The sequence below is a fragment of the Myxocyprinus asiaticus genome, chromosome 14, assembly GCF_019703515.2.
Source record: "Myxocyprinus asiaticus isolate MX2 ecotype Aquarium Trade chromosome 14, UBuf_Myxa_2, whole genome shotgun sequence".
In the NCBI taxonomy this organism is placed as follows: domain Eukaryota; kingdom Metazoa; phylum Chordata; class Actinopteri; order Cypriniformes; family Catostomidae; genus Myxocyprinus; species Myxocyprinus asiaticus.
The window spans coordinates 24,059,846-24,074,816 of record NC_059357.1 but is presented as its reverse complement, the minus strand read 5'-3'; the positions used below and the strand labels follow the sequence as shown (position 1 = coordinate 24,074,816).

At 35.8% G+C, this 14,971-nt stretch overlaps 1 protein-coding gene across 1 annotated transcript; it reads right to left on the bottom strand.

Moving 5' to 3' along the window:
• Positions 1-1,845: 1,845 nt before the first annotated feature.
• LOC127451510 (calcium-binding mitochondrial carrier protein SCaMC-3-like) lies at positions 1,846-14,729 on the bottom strand. Its single transcript, XM_051716259.1, has 10 exons — positions 13,872-14,729; positions 11,099-11,222; positions 8,109-8,196; positions 7,812-7,923; positions 6,979-7,137; positions 6,600-6,746; positions 6,345-6,458; positions 4,904-5,071; positions 4,615-4,765; positions 1,846-4,478 (listed from the first exon to the last, which is right to left on the bottom strand). The coding sequence occupies exons 1-10, from the start codon at positions 14,070-14,072 to the stop codon at positions 4,297-4,299; spliced, it is 1,446 nt and encodes a 481-aa protein (XP_051572219.1). The 5' UTR covers positions 14,073-14,729; the 3' UTR covers positions 1,846-4,296.
• Positions 14,730-14,971: the final 242 nt, after the last annotated feature.

The window sequence follows — 14,971 nt, the reverse complement described above, 5'->3', positions numbered from 1 at the left end:
TATATTCGTTTATTTAAAAAAAAAAAAAAAAAAAAAAAGCACCCCAGAAAAAAGGGCACTTTCTCTCGAGGAAGAAAAAGGGCAGGTGCTCAAGCCCCCTTTGATGTCTATGTGTGCATGTGCCTGCTTAGGCTACACTGTAAGTTGATCAGCTAATGTATACGTTTGCAATGTTTTCATTGTTTGCAAATTATAAACCAGCTCATGTGGATTTTTTATAACTCTGTCAATGTTAGCTAGATGTATTGCTGGCTTCCATGGCTGCAGCGCGCTGTGTTTGCCTGCTAACTTGTTTCAAATCTGGTAACCCAGAGTGTCGAAATACTACTGGGAAAAGGGCAGTGGGCAGGATCACCCAGGCCAAAACACAATGGACGTTTCAAAGCAGAATATACTGGCTGTAGCATAGTTTTTGGAGAAGCCAGTATTTCAACTTAGCATGTTTCCTAAATCTCTGATAACATATTATGATAATTTTATGCTTTAGTACAGTAAATATATTACATATTGCACCTTTAAAATGAGAAATTCTTGTAATTCTCCTATTAAGTTCTATATTAATTAATTATTCATTAATGCTGAAAAACTACTCGGTAGTCAAAATCTACGCAACTAAATATTTTTTCCCCCCAACCATACAACATCAAAACAACTATATAACACAACTACACATCTAAACATCTGTACTTGTATAGAATATATTTTTCAACAAAATTTATTAAGTTTATTGCATAAACTGCTGAATGTTAATATGTGATTATGCTGCAAGCTTGTTCATTAGCAGATCAGTATGTAAAACGTGGACTTTTCTTCCTTCACCTGTGTCTCCAACTTAGTAAGTCAGTGGCATAACACAGCACTTCTATTGTTGTACTAAACTGTAAATAATAAATGCTCCCAGAAATTGTTTGGAATTGTTTAGTTTACTTTAGTTGTTTAGTGGCATACAGCAAATCTAGAATCGGTGATGGAGCGGAGACAAACGTTATATAAGAAAATTTAGCCCTCTCTTCAATATACTCTTTATTTTGTATATTTTGTGCTGAACTATATTCTGTTCATGTTTCTAGATACCATCTAGAAAGTGTAAATCCAGGGACTATAGCAAGTCTCAAAGTCGATCCTCAAAAATTCAGAATTGAATTTCAATTTCATCTGTGGCAGCGCAGTGGCGCTTTTGTGAGATGTTAGAAACAAATGGTAAGACCAGGGGTGTAGATTCCATACCCCCAAAACAGCAAGTACATGTTGGTTTTGTGTGAGAACAGACCAAAATATGACTCCTTTTTCACTGGACATCTTGACAGCAGTCTCCTTGGTGATCATGATCTCAAACTCAATTACACTTCATATAGCACCATCTAGCACTCTGCACATGTGTCAAGCACTAGGAAGTGTAATCGAGCTTGAAATCATGATTGGTAAATTGTAAATAAATGAAAAGAGCACACTTCTTTTTTTCTTTTTCTTTTTTTCTTTTCACAGTGATGGTTTTGTTATTCAGATTCTTTGGCCCATTTTAGCTGAACATAGCAATGATGACTTTTGACATTTAAATAGTTCTTGATCTTTGTTACATATTTGTAATCTAAAATCAATGTTTTTTTTGTTTTGTTTTGTTTTTTTAAGTGACCTTAATTAGCAAACAAAGAGCAGTCTGGAAAATGTGCATAGACAAAAAGTGGCCCACTTTAGCTGACGCCACCCTATGTTTTGCTTGTTAGCGATACTTTTTTGTCTGCCAAGACTAATTGTCTTAACATGAAAAAAGACCAGTTAAGTACTCAATTATGAAATATATTTTGAATGACTAAAAATTATAATAATCTGTGAGACATTCCAGTTTATTGTTCCTTCACTTTCCTTATTCAACATTTTCTTTCACATTTTATTGGGTATAACAAGTGTATAATTCTACAGAGAAAACAGACACCACAAAAACGTAAATTATTAGTTAATCAAAAAGTGAAAATTATTTTACTCACTTATGCCCTTCAAATCCCTTATTATTTTCTTTCTAAGGTGGAATACAAAGGTGATATTTTACAGAATGTCCCTGGCACTCTTTTCTATATAGCAAATGTTGTCTGTAATTTATACTGCTTGATACAAGTCTTATAAAGCCATAGCTTTGTGTGAGGAAAAGACTGGACTTTAAGTTGTAGCTGAAAATTATAAGGGCCAAAAATGGGCCTTAACTTTTGGCCTAAAGCATTCTGAACGGGCCGTAAGCACACACACCGAGCTACTTCCTTATTTAAGGAAATATAATTGTAAGAGAAACTGAAAATTAAAAAAAGTCATACAAGACTCACATAATTTTTTCTTAACCTTCATAATTTCTCACATTCATTTATTCTCACTTATATATAAAGAAAGCAAGGAATCATTGCCAGTGGAGGCTGGTTCAATAAAAACAGCATGTCAAGGCACACTACTCTCAATGCAATGCATTTAAGCAAGAAACTAGATATTTAAATTCAGTTTTAAATACAATCTCCAGAGGTAATTAATTTATAATATAATTTTAAAATTTCCCAAATAACTACATTCAAAAAGTATTTATACTTAAGACCATATGTTGTATCCAAAATTTGAAAATGCAGGCATTTGAATATTCAGAATCTGATAACTAATCTGCATTAGATGCAACTAGCTGTAATATGCCAGTCACTTAGAACATAACTGATTACTATAACGCAAACCACTTTATACTATTTTAGAACAAAATAATGTTTTTAAACAGTTGAATGTTCAAATGCTGTCTCCCTATAAGAGTCGATAACAGAGGAGGTCCACCTTCCTGCAGATTTTAGTTTCAACTTGGATCAACACAATTGAACCAGGTAATCAAGGTCTTAGGGTTTACATTTAACATTTTTGGAATTGGGTTGGAACTATGCAGGAAGGTAGACCTCCAGGAGAAGAAATCAGGATTGAGTATCCCAGTATAACATGTTGTCAGTATTAACCAATCAAAAACATGTCATTTCATTGGCCCATTTCCATGATATAACTAAACCGATTAAACATTGTAATTTGAATCTTAGAATTGTAAGATAAACAGATATTTCTCATCAACTTTAAGCATTAAATATAACAGTAAATTGTCAACACTAACGTGCTTTGCATATTTCTGATATGAAGAATTATAGCTCTTAAAGCAAGTAATTAAGACATGCAGATTGTGACAGCACTTACATCATTTATAACATGCACTACCTGTTGATTAAAAGCCCTTTGTGTAAAATTACTGTATAAACTATTTTCCAGCATTCATCACAACACATTTCTTAATAAACATAAAGCATCCAAATGTAATTCAAAACTCAACTAACATCCCCCTATCTAATGCCTTTGTTGTTGCTCCATTTGCAAGTTGCTCAAGGCAATAATTGTACTATTAAATTAATTTTGACGCTAAACCATATATTTCAGTCTACACCATAACAATGAGGATTGAAATATCAGCAAAGGCTAAAATTGTGAAAAGGTAGCAAAGCAGCAGTGGTGTCATAAAAGAACTTCACAAGATGGTTTAGACAAAGGTTTGTACATTTAAGATTTTCTTTTAAAGTGTGCAAATCCCTTTAATCAGAAAGGGCTGTTTTAGTCTAGCATATATTATGCTTTCCTCTCACTGACGTTTATAAAAATATATGATTAATATATATCTACTTTACAATATATAACTCATTCATAAATGGTGTTTGCAGCAAATATCATGAAACATCAGACAGAAGAGATTTTCAAGATATTCCATACTCCATTGTACACTCCTTAAAAATTTTGGTCAAGTCTAGGAGAGGAACTTTAGTTATCATTTAAATGATAATAATAATAATAATAATAATAATAATAATTGGTTATCCTCCTAAAATAAAATTCTTCCATCATTCACTATCATTAGATGACAATACTAATATTTAGTTCATTACCACAAATTCATCATCAGGACAACAACATTATAATCCTTGTAAAAATGAAGTACTATGTAATGCTGCTCACCTATAGTGCTCACTGTAGATGTGAAACAGCAGATAAATAGTGTTTAATAAACCTGAGTTCTCCAAGCTGCCAATCATAGAGGAACACATGCTCTAAACACAACAATTGTCCATCCTATTGAAGTATTTTTAAGTAAATTGCCCAGGGAAGATTGTGTACAATTGACTGTCTCCTCCTTAAGCCATTCTCTAGGGGTCTTTCTAACTTCATCGACCAGGCTCAGAAGTCTCACCATCCTCCTTTTAATACCATGTTTCTGTTTTTCTTTCACTCTGATTTTGTCTAGGTTTAAGATCCTACTCCCAGGGCTTTCTTCATATGCTCATAAACCACATAAGATATGCTAACAGCAGGAATGACTTTAAGGAAATTGGGGGCAATGCCTCGGTAGAGTCCAGGAACGCCTTCATGGGACACAATATATTTAAACTGGCCAACCATGGACAGCTGAGGAGCGCCATCTGCCGAGGCTACAAAAAAGAAATAGTGGAGGGAAGTTTTGTTTTTGTATTGCATTTTCATCCTTGTGAACACATTGGGTTCTTCATTAAGAATCACAAAACAAGGCACAATAATAATTGTGTGATTCCATTTAATCTCACTCACCCTGAGCCTGCATGCGTGTGCGGATTAGAGCCAGCGGGTAACTAGCCAGTTGCCCACATGTGCTGGACACGGTGCCGCATCCGAGCAGCACCAGAACCCCAGGATCAGCTGAGCCCATGCAGTACCGCTGTAGCCAGGCGTTCTTTAGAGTCTGACAGAACAAGAGAGCGTAGAGAGGGACTGAGAAATAGAACGACAGAACATAGCAACATAGAACAATGCAGAGCATGCATAAACATGTTAAAACATACACACACACACACACACACACACACACACATGGCCATACCTCATAGACGGCCAGATCAATGCCAGCATAAGGAATAATGCCAAGTGTGTTAGGCACATATCCTTTGTAGAACGCCCGCACCCCTTCCTTATGCAGTATCTGCTTGGCACAGTCTGCCATGCCAGAGTACTGTCCTGTCTTTCGAAGGGTCAGACGAGTCTTCAACACCTGGGAATCAAGAGGAAAAAAACAACAACAAAAAAAGAATAGGTTCAAACTATTTTAAAACTATTTTAAATGTTTTAAAATGCAGCGAGGCCTCTCAGTACCTCCAGTGAAGGTGTCTAAATAAATAAATGGAGATTGGAGCATCTAAATAAATTGGATTTGGTTTCCAAAGTGTGATGCTGATCTGCCTCATTAAATAAATACCAGAAGCCAGTAAAGAGGCTTGCTTTCAGCACTTTCAAGCCTACCAGGAATAGAAAAGCAATCTGGCCATATGCATCATCCAGACCCTGATCAATTTTTAAAAATGAAGAAACAAGCTTGTTGGGCATTTAGACAACATGAGTGAACAGGTAAACAACAATTAGGAGCAAATTGCTTTATTAAAGGTATAGTTTACCAGTACTCACTTTCATGCCATCCCAGATGTGTATGACTTTCTTTCTTCTGCAGAACACAAACAAAGATTTTAGAAGAATATATCAGCTCTGTAGGTCCATACAATGCAAGTGAATGGAGGCCAGACCTTTCAAGCTCTAAAAATCACATAAGGGTAGCATAAAAATAATCCATACGAATGCAGTGGTTTAATATATGTCTTCAGAAGTGATGCAGTCTTTTTGGGTAAGAAAGAGATCAATATTTAAATCCTTTTTTTTTTTTTTTACTATAAATCTCCACTGTCACTTAAAGATTGTGAAAGTGAAGATTTATAGTGAACTTAAATATTGATCTGTTTCTCACCCACACCTATCATATTGTTTCAGAATACATGGATTAAACCACTGGAGTCTTATGGATTACTTTTATGTGGCCTTTATGTGATTTTTTTAGTTTGAAAGGTCTGGTCACCATTTACTTGCATTGTATGGACCTACAGAGCTGAGATATTCTTCTAAAAATCTTCATTTGTGTTCTGCAGAGGAAAGAAAGTCATACACATCTGGGATTTTCACTTTTGGATGAACTATCCCTTTAAACATCCTCCACTGTTATATGATTACCTGGTATTTTTCCAAGTTTGATGACACTACATTAGCTGTGTTTGTGAACTACACTTTTCTTTGAAATGACTAATGGGGCTGATCATATCATAAACTGTGATCATTAAAAGCATCTCAAACCAGCACAGTCCAATATTGCACTTTTCCCATAAATCTAGTTTATATAATATCTGTAGAACAGTGATTATGACAAAAAAAACAGTAATACAAATTCATTCTTCAGCTCTTACACTCTCAACATGTCTCTCACTCTTCTCTTTCTCTCTTACCTCCATGGGGTAGATAATAGTCTGAGCTGTAACTCCTGCCAGTGAGCCAGCAATGAACCGTTCCTGAACCCTCAGAGTGGCACCCTCCTTACTGCCTTTGATCAGCCACTTTATCTACTCAAGAGCACATAGAAGACACTGAGATTTAACATTGTTTACATACATGAGAGCATCTTCCATCCAGGTCTAGTAAACAAAGAAAGTGTCTGTAAAATGGAAACGTGTACAGTAGCTCCTGGATTCTGGATTGTTTACCTGCTCATAAGCCATAAATTTGATAGCGGACTCTGGGGCAATTTTGAGCACGTTGATGCCATTGCCCCTCCAAAGAGACCTCAATCCTCCCTCCTGCACCATTCCCCGCAAGCCAACCAACAGACTTACCCCACTAGAGCCATGGACCTGTAGAAATCCCACAGAGTTCACGCTCCTTGAATAAACTATTTTTCTCAAACAACTGAACAGAAGTTTGCCAAACTATGTTACATTATATGATATGATATAATCATATTGATAATTTACTAATTTATCATTTATTAATTTTAGATCAGACTATTTTAAAGATTTATTGACTTGTTCTGGCTCAAGTTTAATTGACACAACAGTATTTTCTTGTCAATATATCAAACTCAACCTGAAGATAAACTTTAAGGCGGTCCAGGGGAGCGGTTCCTGTTCGTGATACGGCTCCTGCCATTGCCCCAGCCATCAGCTGTCTCCACACCACTCCTGTGTGACGCTCCTTCTCTGAGAACTCATCCGGCACAGTCAGCTGCTCTCCAATGTCCAACATCTAAAATATAAACATAACACAAAGGAAATTACACTATAAAAACATGAATGATTATCAATTACAATCAGGTAACACTTTACAATAAGGTTCCATTAGTTAATGCATTACGTATCATGGACTAACAATGCCTTTATTAATCTTTGGTAATGTTAGTTAATAAAAATGCAATTAGGTCATGTTAGTTCATAGTGCATTGACTAATGTTAACATATACAACTTTTGATTAAAAAAATAATAATTACTATATGTTAAAATTAACATTAATTTTATTATAATTAATTAATTAATTTTAGTTATTTATCACACATTATACATATACAGTGAGATTCTTTTTTTCACATATCCCAGCTAAGCTGGGGTCAGAGTGCAGGGTCAGCCATGATATGATGCCCCTGGAGCAGATAGGGTCAAGGGCCTTGCTCAAGGGCCTTGCTCAAGGGCCCAACAGTGGCATCTTGGCAGTGCTGGGGCTTGAACCCCCAACCTATAACCCAGAGCCTTAACCGCTGAGCCACCACTGCTGTACAAGTATTTTTCATTCTTAGTTCATGTTGACTAATGTTGTTAACTAATGTTAACAAATAGAACCTTATTGTAAAGTGTTACCGTAAATCAATATAAAAATATAAATATTAAGACTATTTAGAATGCAAAATGGAAAGTTGTGAATAAACCAGAGAGTGTTTCCAGTAGTGAACAATGCCCTCTATGTTGTGCAAGGGGTTAAACAGGAAATGGTCCCGCCACTCATTCCAGTCAATGGTCATAGTGCTGTCTCTGTCCATGCTGACACACAAAATTAAAACAGAACAGATGAAAAAAGCTCTTTCAATGCCCATCAAAATTATGTCAACACATGGGGGCTTTGCAAAAACGTCTCAAATCCCTTTGAAAGCACAGCCAGTGTGGGAAGATGAATGGTTTACATGACATAGATTAAGATAAAACATTAAAAGCTGAAGAGCTCTAACCTTTGCAGAATTCTGGAGGCCTGCTCTGTGGAGACATTCACTCCAAGGCTGCGCAAGGAGTGCTGTATTTCTGGAACATCAATGTGACCTGAAAACAAAACACTTCAATGCTCATTCCGTCCTTGGGCATTGCAAGATATATGGGAAAACATATGTGTGAAGTAGGGCTGCACAATTATGACGAAAATTATAATTGCAGATTATTTCCTTTGATATTGTAATTGCAATTATTCATTTTTATTAATAGAATTTACATTAAAATACTTATTTTGTGTAGGGCAGTTGTATACCATATTCTTTACATAGGCTTTGCATCAAAGTAATGAGCATTACTGATGTGCCTTTAGACTAATTTAAACGTGTCAGATTTGCCGTTACATTCATGCACACAATGGCCCAAAACATATGTTATAAATAGAAAATTTTGCCGCAATGGGAATACACCTTCATGGAATGCTGTAGCTGACACTTTTCACAATTATATAATTGTGACAACAGTAATTGTAATCTTTATTATTTTTCAATTGTGTAGCCCTACTGTGAAGGAAACAGCATTTCTATTTTAATTGCTTCAAATGGGGTAACACATAAAAAATGCAGAAACAATCAATTGCACAAGGGCACAGATTCATCTCACAAATACTTTGAAAGCAATCTATTTGTGGAAATTAATAATGTGTTAAAGGAATGTTCTGGGTTCAATACAAGTTGAGCTCAATTGACAGCATTTGTGGCATAATTTTGATTACCTCAAAAATTTATTTTGACTTGCTCCTATTCTTTATAAAAAGCAAAAATCTGGGTTCCGGTGAGGCACTTACAATGAAAGTGAATGGGGCCAATCCATAACCATTAAAATACTCATTGTTTCAAAAGTATAGCCACAAGACATAAACAATATGTGTGTTAACGTGATTTTAGTGTGATCAAATCACTTACTAACCTTCTCTGTGTGAAGTTATAGCCGATTTTACAACTTCGTTGCCATGACGATGTAATATCAACAAACCCTAAATCGACTGTAAAAATGCAGATTTAAACAACTTTACATCTCAAATAATACACACATTTTAACAGAAGAATTAATCTAAGTGCTTTTATTAAATTATAAGCTTCACATTTCTGCCTTTAAACCAGGGCTGTAACCGTGATATACATTGAGGGGGACAAGTCCCCCCAATAATCAGATATTGGCCAGATTGTCCCTCCAATAATTGATATCCTTGTTGCTGTTCTGCTGCAGTCCATTATGCACCGTGGTCTAATTGTCATTAAGTTGTTGCAGGAATAACATAAAGGTTTTTTTTTTTTTTTTTTAATGTTTTACCGTGCTCAGTAGTCTAACACCGCTCGTCATTGTCATTTGAGATAGCCAATCGATGAAGGCAGGACACATTATTCCACTGCTGTGCATCAGCAGTTCAGGTTAAGAGTGTCAGTGTCATGTAAGATGTAAGTATCTAACTAAACATACAAAATTTTCCCACTGTTTTATTAATAAAATGTTGTACCAACCGAAAGTAATTTCCAAGTATGCAAACTATTCACCATTTGGCGAAAATTTGCCGTTTTTAATTGAAAATATGTCATGTATGGTACGTGATTTGTATGTCATTCATAGTTTTTAATGTGAAAACATTAACGGGATGGTTTTCGATAAAGTGTGAATGTGTGTATATTGTAAAGGAATTGAATGAATGTGGTAATCTGGCAGGCTTTGAAGGAGTTTTTTAGAAAATTCACTTGACATTGTCTAAGAAAATGTTCTATAAAACACAAAGTAGAGCGTTATCACCCTCAGATTAAAACTAGAACAAAGACTTGTGACTTTAGGTTTTGGCAAGGACAGTGTCATATATTCTTAATGCAAATATTATTAGGTAATATTTTATAATCAATTTAAGATTTTCTAAATAATCTCTATGTCTTTAATTAATTCTGAATTTTGAACAGCATCTCCTGAGAGTCTTCTGTTATAAGAGACTGTTTTATTTTGAGGACGAGCCACCAGTTAAAGGAGTAGTACACCTAAAAATGGAAAAAATACTTTTACTCACTCATTTATTCACCCTTATGTTGTTCAAATCCCATATGCTGTTACAGCTCTATTCCATAGAATAACAGTTTATAGTGAGCAGGAGATGTCAAGCATCAAAAAGGGCAAATACTGTAAAGCACTATTAAAGGTTCAGTGTAAGTCACTCACAACAGTAGTCCAAATGATTTGTGCACTATATTCCAAGCTTTCTGGGGCCATAGAAAAGCTTAGTGTTTTATGGACTACATTTATGGTATTTTAATAATTATCCCCCCCCCCCCTTGACAGCAGTCATTTTACAGTTTTCGATTGATGAAACGAAATTCAAATTATATTCATCTTTTCTTTGAGACAGCACAAAAAAGAAAGAAAAGATCACTTAAACAGGCGTATTGCTAGCAAAGCAGACACAGTGTTTGTCTTGTACTGTGTGAACCTAAAAAAACATATCTTTTAAAACCAGAAATTATAACAATTATAACGTTTTTGCATTTAAAGCCTATATTCAGAAAATTATTGCATTTATTGCCTTTACAATTTTAAAGGACAGAGGACCATTATATTTGTGACCTCAACACCCACGACCCCCAAAATGGTTTGGTCCCCCCAATGTTCAAGACATGGTTACGGCCTTGCTTTAAACCCTCCAAAAATTGGCCCCATTCACTTCCATTGTAAGTGCCTCACTGTAACCTTGATTTTTGATTTTTTTAAAGAAAAGGATGGATGAGTCTAAATAATTTTTTGTAAACATTATGCCACAAATGCTGCCGATTGAGCTTAACTTGTATTGAACCTGGAATATTCCTTTAAGACCTAATTATATGCTTTTAAGCAATGCTCATTAAAGTAGCCTACTAAGTCACATTTAAAGTGATGCCATGTGATAACCTTATTTTTCTTATGGTACAAGCATGGAGAGAGTTGTTTTGTGTGTAAAGATAATGCAGACCATCGTTGTTGCGGTCCAGACTGAGGAACATGAGTCTGAGCTCTTTTTCATGCATGCGCAGATACTGTGTGAACTCCTCAATGTCCAGCTGGCCATCGTGATCGGTGTCACTCACACGTACAATCTGTGGTGGGGTGAAAGTGTTGGTTTGGTGGGGGGGGGGTGATGGGAAAGTTTGGTAAATGTGTATAACTTCACTTAACAGTACATATATGTGAGCAGGCACCATGACTATATAGAGTAAAGAATGAAGAGAAAATAACAAAAGTCTGTGTCCAATGCTTATAGATGAAAGGTTTCTGTTTGTGTGACCTGCCAGCAGCCTGGTGGCTCCAATAGCAAACACAATGAGAACTAGAACTAATCTCTCCTCTTGCATCACAGCACATGACTAACACAGTCACACAACCCAACAGCACTGGCAAAATCAGTGTCGTTCTCATCCAAGTTACATTCTTATTGGCACTTCATGGTTTTGTTGTACAACAAATGCACTTTCTTTTATGCTTATATTCTTATATGCATATGCTGATTTTCTGCCCTTATTTTAAGTTGAAAGAGTCATAAACTCACCCGATGATAACCATTATTGTTTTGGCCAATGATCAGGTTATAATATTCTGTAGCCTTGGAAAAGAGGGATTCTTGGAAACAGCATACACACAGTTAAAAGTGGTAACCTGCAATTGTTACCTTCAGGAGCTATTTCTGCTTGAGCTAACCCTTGAAAGTAGTTTTGTTGGTTTGACCTAATGTATTCAAGTTGTATTCAGTGATGTTAAAGGGATAGTTCACATAAAAATGAAAATTGTCACTCACCCTCATGCCATCCCAGATGTGTATAATTTTCTTTCTTCTGCTGAACACAAACGAAGATCTGTAAGTCCTCACAATGCAATTGAATTGTGGCCAGAACCTTTGAAGGTCCAAAAATCACATAAAGGCAGCATAAAATATTCCATATGACTTCAGTGCTTAAATCCATATCTTCAGAAGTGATAAGATAGGTGTGGTGAGAAACAGATATTTAAGTCCTTTTTTTTACTATAAATCTCTACATTTACTTTCACATTTTTCTTCTTTTGTTTTTTGACGATTCACATTTGTTGTGCTTATCATCACCTACTGGGCAGAGAGGAGAATATACATTAAAAAAGGACTTAAATATTTATCTGTTTCTTTCCCACACTTAGCATATCACTTCTGAAGATATGGATTTAACCACTGGAGTCGTATTGATTAATTTTATGCTGCCTTAATATTCTTTTTTTACCTTCAAATCCCTGGCCACCATTCACTTGTATGGACCAGCAGAACTGAGATATTCTTCTAAAAATCTTAATTTGTGTTCAGCAGAAGAAAGAAAGTCATACACATCTGGGATGGCATGAGGGTGAGTAAATGATGAGAGAATTTTAATTTTGGGGTGAACTATCCCTTTGAACCTTTCTTTGCTTGTCTCATATCGCTCATAATGCTATTTAAAGGAGCATTCAGTCATTTTTGTGTTTATGTTGTCTGACTTACAGTGACACCTTGGGGCCTGGATGCAGCATCATTTAAAATCAATAGTTTTCAGCTACAGATGCCATTGTAGAAATTCACCATTCTCAGTCAGCCATGATTAACTTAATCCATGAGTGAAAGTGTTTAATAACAGGACGGTTACTGAGATTAAGCGAGTAGTATTCGGCTGGCCATGTGATCCTAACATAGCTGCCCCCATAAAGGGGACCCCCTCGGTGTGGAATAAAACAGCTGTTATATAGTCACTGATAGGACTCTTCATCATATCTAAGTGCTCATGATTTTATACACGTTTTAAAATTACAATTCATTTTTAGGCATGAAAGATTTCCTGAGAGCACCTACAACCTGAGTGCATTTTTTTTTATTTATTTTTTATTTTATTTTTTTTACAAAAATGCATATTTTGTACATTATATGTACATAATACCACGAATTATATAAACAATATATATATATATATATATATATATATATATATATATATATATATATATATAGTGTGTGTGTGTGTGTGTGTGTGTGTGTGTGTGTGTGTGTGTGTGCATTATACAACCAAAGTATAAGGACCAAACAAAAGAGTATTACTAAATAAATTGGTGCAAAAAAAAAAAAAAAAAAAAAAAAAAAAACTTTTTTTTTCTTCTTGCCCTTGACAGTACACCTAACCAACCTAAAAATGTACTTCATGTGGTAACAACTAGTTTAAATCGAGTCAATAATTTAACATCACTGAATCAACCTGCATTCATTTGGTTACACCAACAAAACTATTTTTTAGGATCTGGTCAAGTAGAAATAGCTTCTTTAATAATTACACAGCGTATGTAATCAGTGTTATACTTGCAATCCAACAATTTAAAAGGCATCAGTCATTAGCCTTGTGTTATTTCTGATATTTGTTTACGTTATATGGTAGCCTACCTGTGACATTGTAGAGTGGTAAGAGAAGTCTAACTTTTAAATAAATTACATACATGGGATCAATTGTCGTTCGTCTAGAGTCTGGACACACCGGTAGGCTACTCTGGTTTGGTTTCACTCTTGTTAAAACAAACATAGGAAAAACTTGCTGATCAGACAACCCATTCAGTTCTTGTGAGTGCTTTTACCACAAATAGGCCTACTATTTACTGTGTTGAAATTTCATATGTTTGTTGTAGACCACATCACCTTACGTTCAGTACAGCTCCCAGAAATGGTTTATTAGCATGAACAACCATTAACATTTTGTAAATTGATTTACCTCTTCTACCTCACTGCGAACGATTCCCCGGGCGGTTAATCCGGTGCGGAATTCATTTACATCGATTCTTCCATCTTTATTCAGATCCAGTTGCTCAAAGAGTTCGGCCCATTTTTTCTCCCTCTCTGGATCTGACGCACCGTTTTCTTGACAGCGAGCCCATGTCCAAAAGAAGGGGGACCGAGTTTTCGCTTCGCCCATATATGAATCGTTATTTTTATATATCGCGATTGCAGCAAACACGGGACAAATTTGTGCTTGAGAATCAACGCTGGCACAGCCGAGTTAACAGAGTCTGCATTTTACATCCCCAATACAGGTGCTTGTTGCAGCAAACACAACTTTGAGGATTTGTGAATTGAGATCAATTTTAAAAACCGTTGTCTCCAAATGTATAGCCGTGTAATTCACCTTTAAAGAGTTCCGTCGCCACATTTATTTAAACCTGTCATTTCAGAGGTAGCGTTCAGATGTCCGCGCATGAATTTCAGCATTAATTTGCTCCACCAGTCTGTTCCGATTGCGGCAGAGTTAATCCAGGAAGTATTAAACCTCTGCCCCTCAGTCTAGAATAATAATCCCCGTAACTGTCCCATCGCATCACTCAACGATAAAGCCCAATTCCGGATCAACTCATTCTCATGAACTGTCCTGTTCCTCACATCACACATCTACCGGAGAACAAGCGCGACATCACCATCTACCGCATCAGTGCGACGGAGAGATAATCTGCATCTGTGTAAATCTTAAAATGAGAAATAGGTCTGCGGTTTAGTAGCATATAAGCAGGTAAAACAGAAAGATGGTGTATGATCCTAGCTGCTGTTGGATTTCGACATAACATCACAAACATCATCCCATTCCCTCATCACAAGACTGAGCATCACTGCTGACGCCTCTAACAGAATAGCGTACTAATCCAATCTAACGACATCACTCAAAAAGCTATCCGCATGCTCATATGAAGGTCAAATATATACGACTGTAAATATACTGAATGTCTTTTATTTCATAATTAAAGGGGCACTGTTTAGGACTTATTAGTTAAATGAAGAACACGCTTTACTGAAGAGCATTTTAAGGGTGCAGGTGACACATCC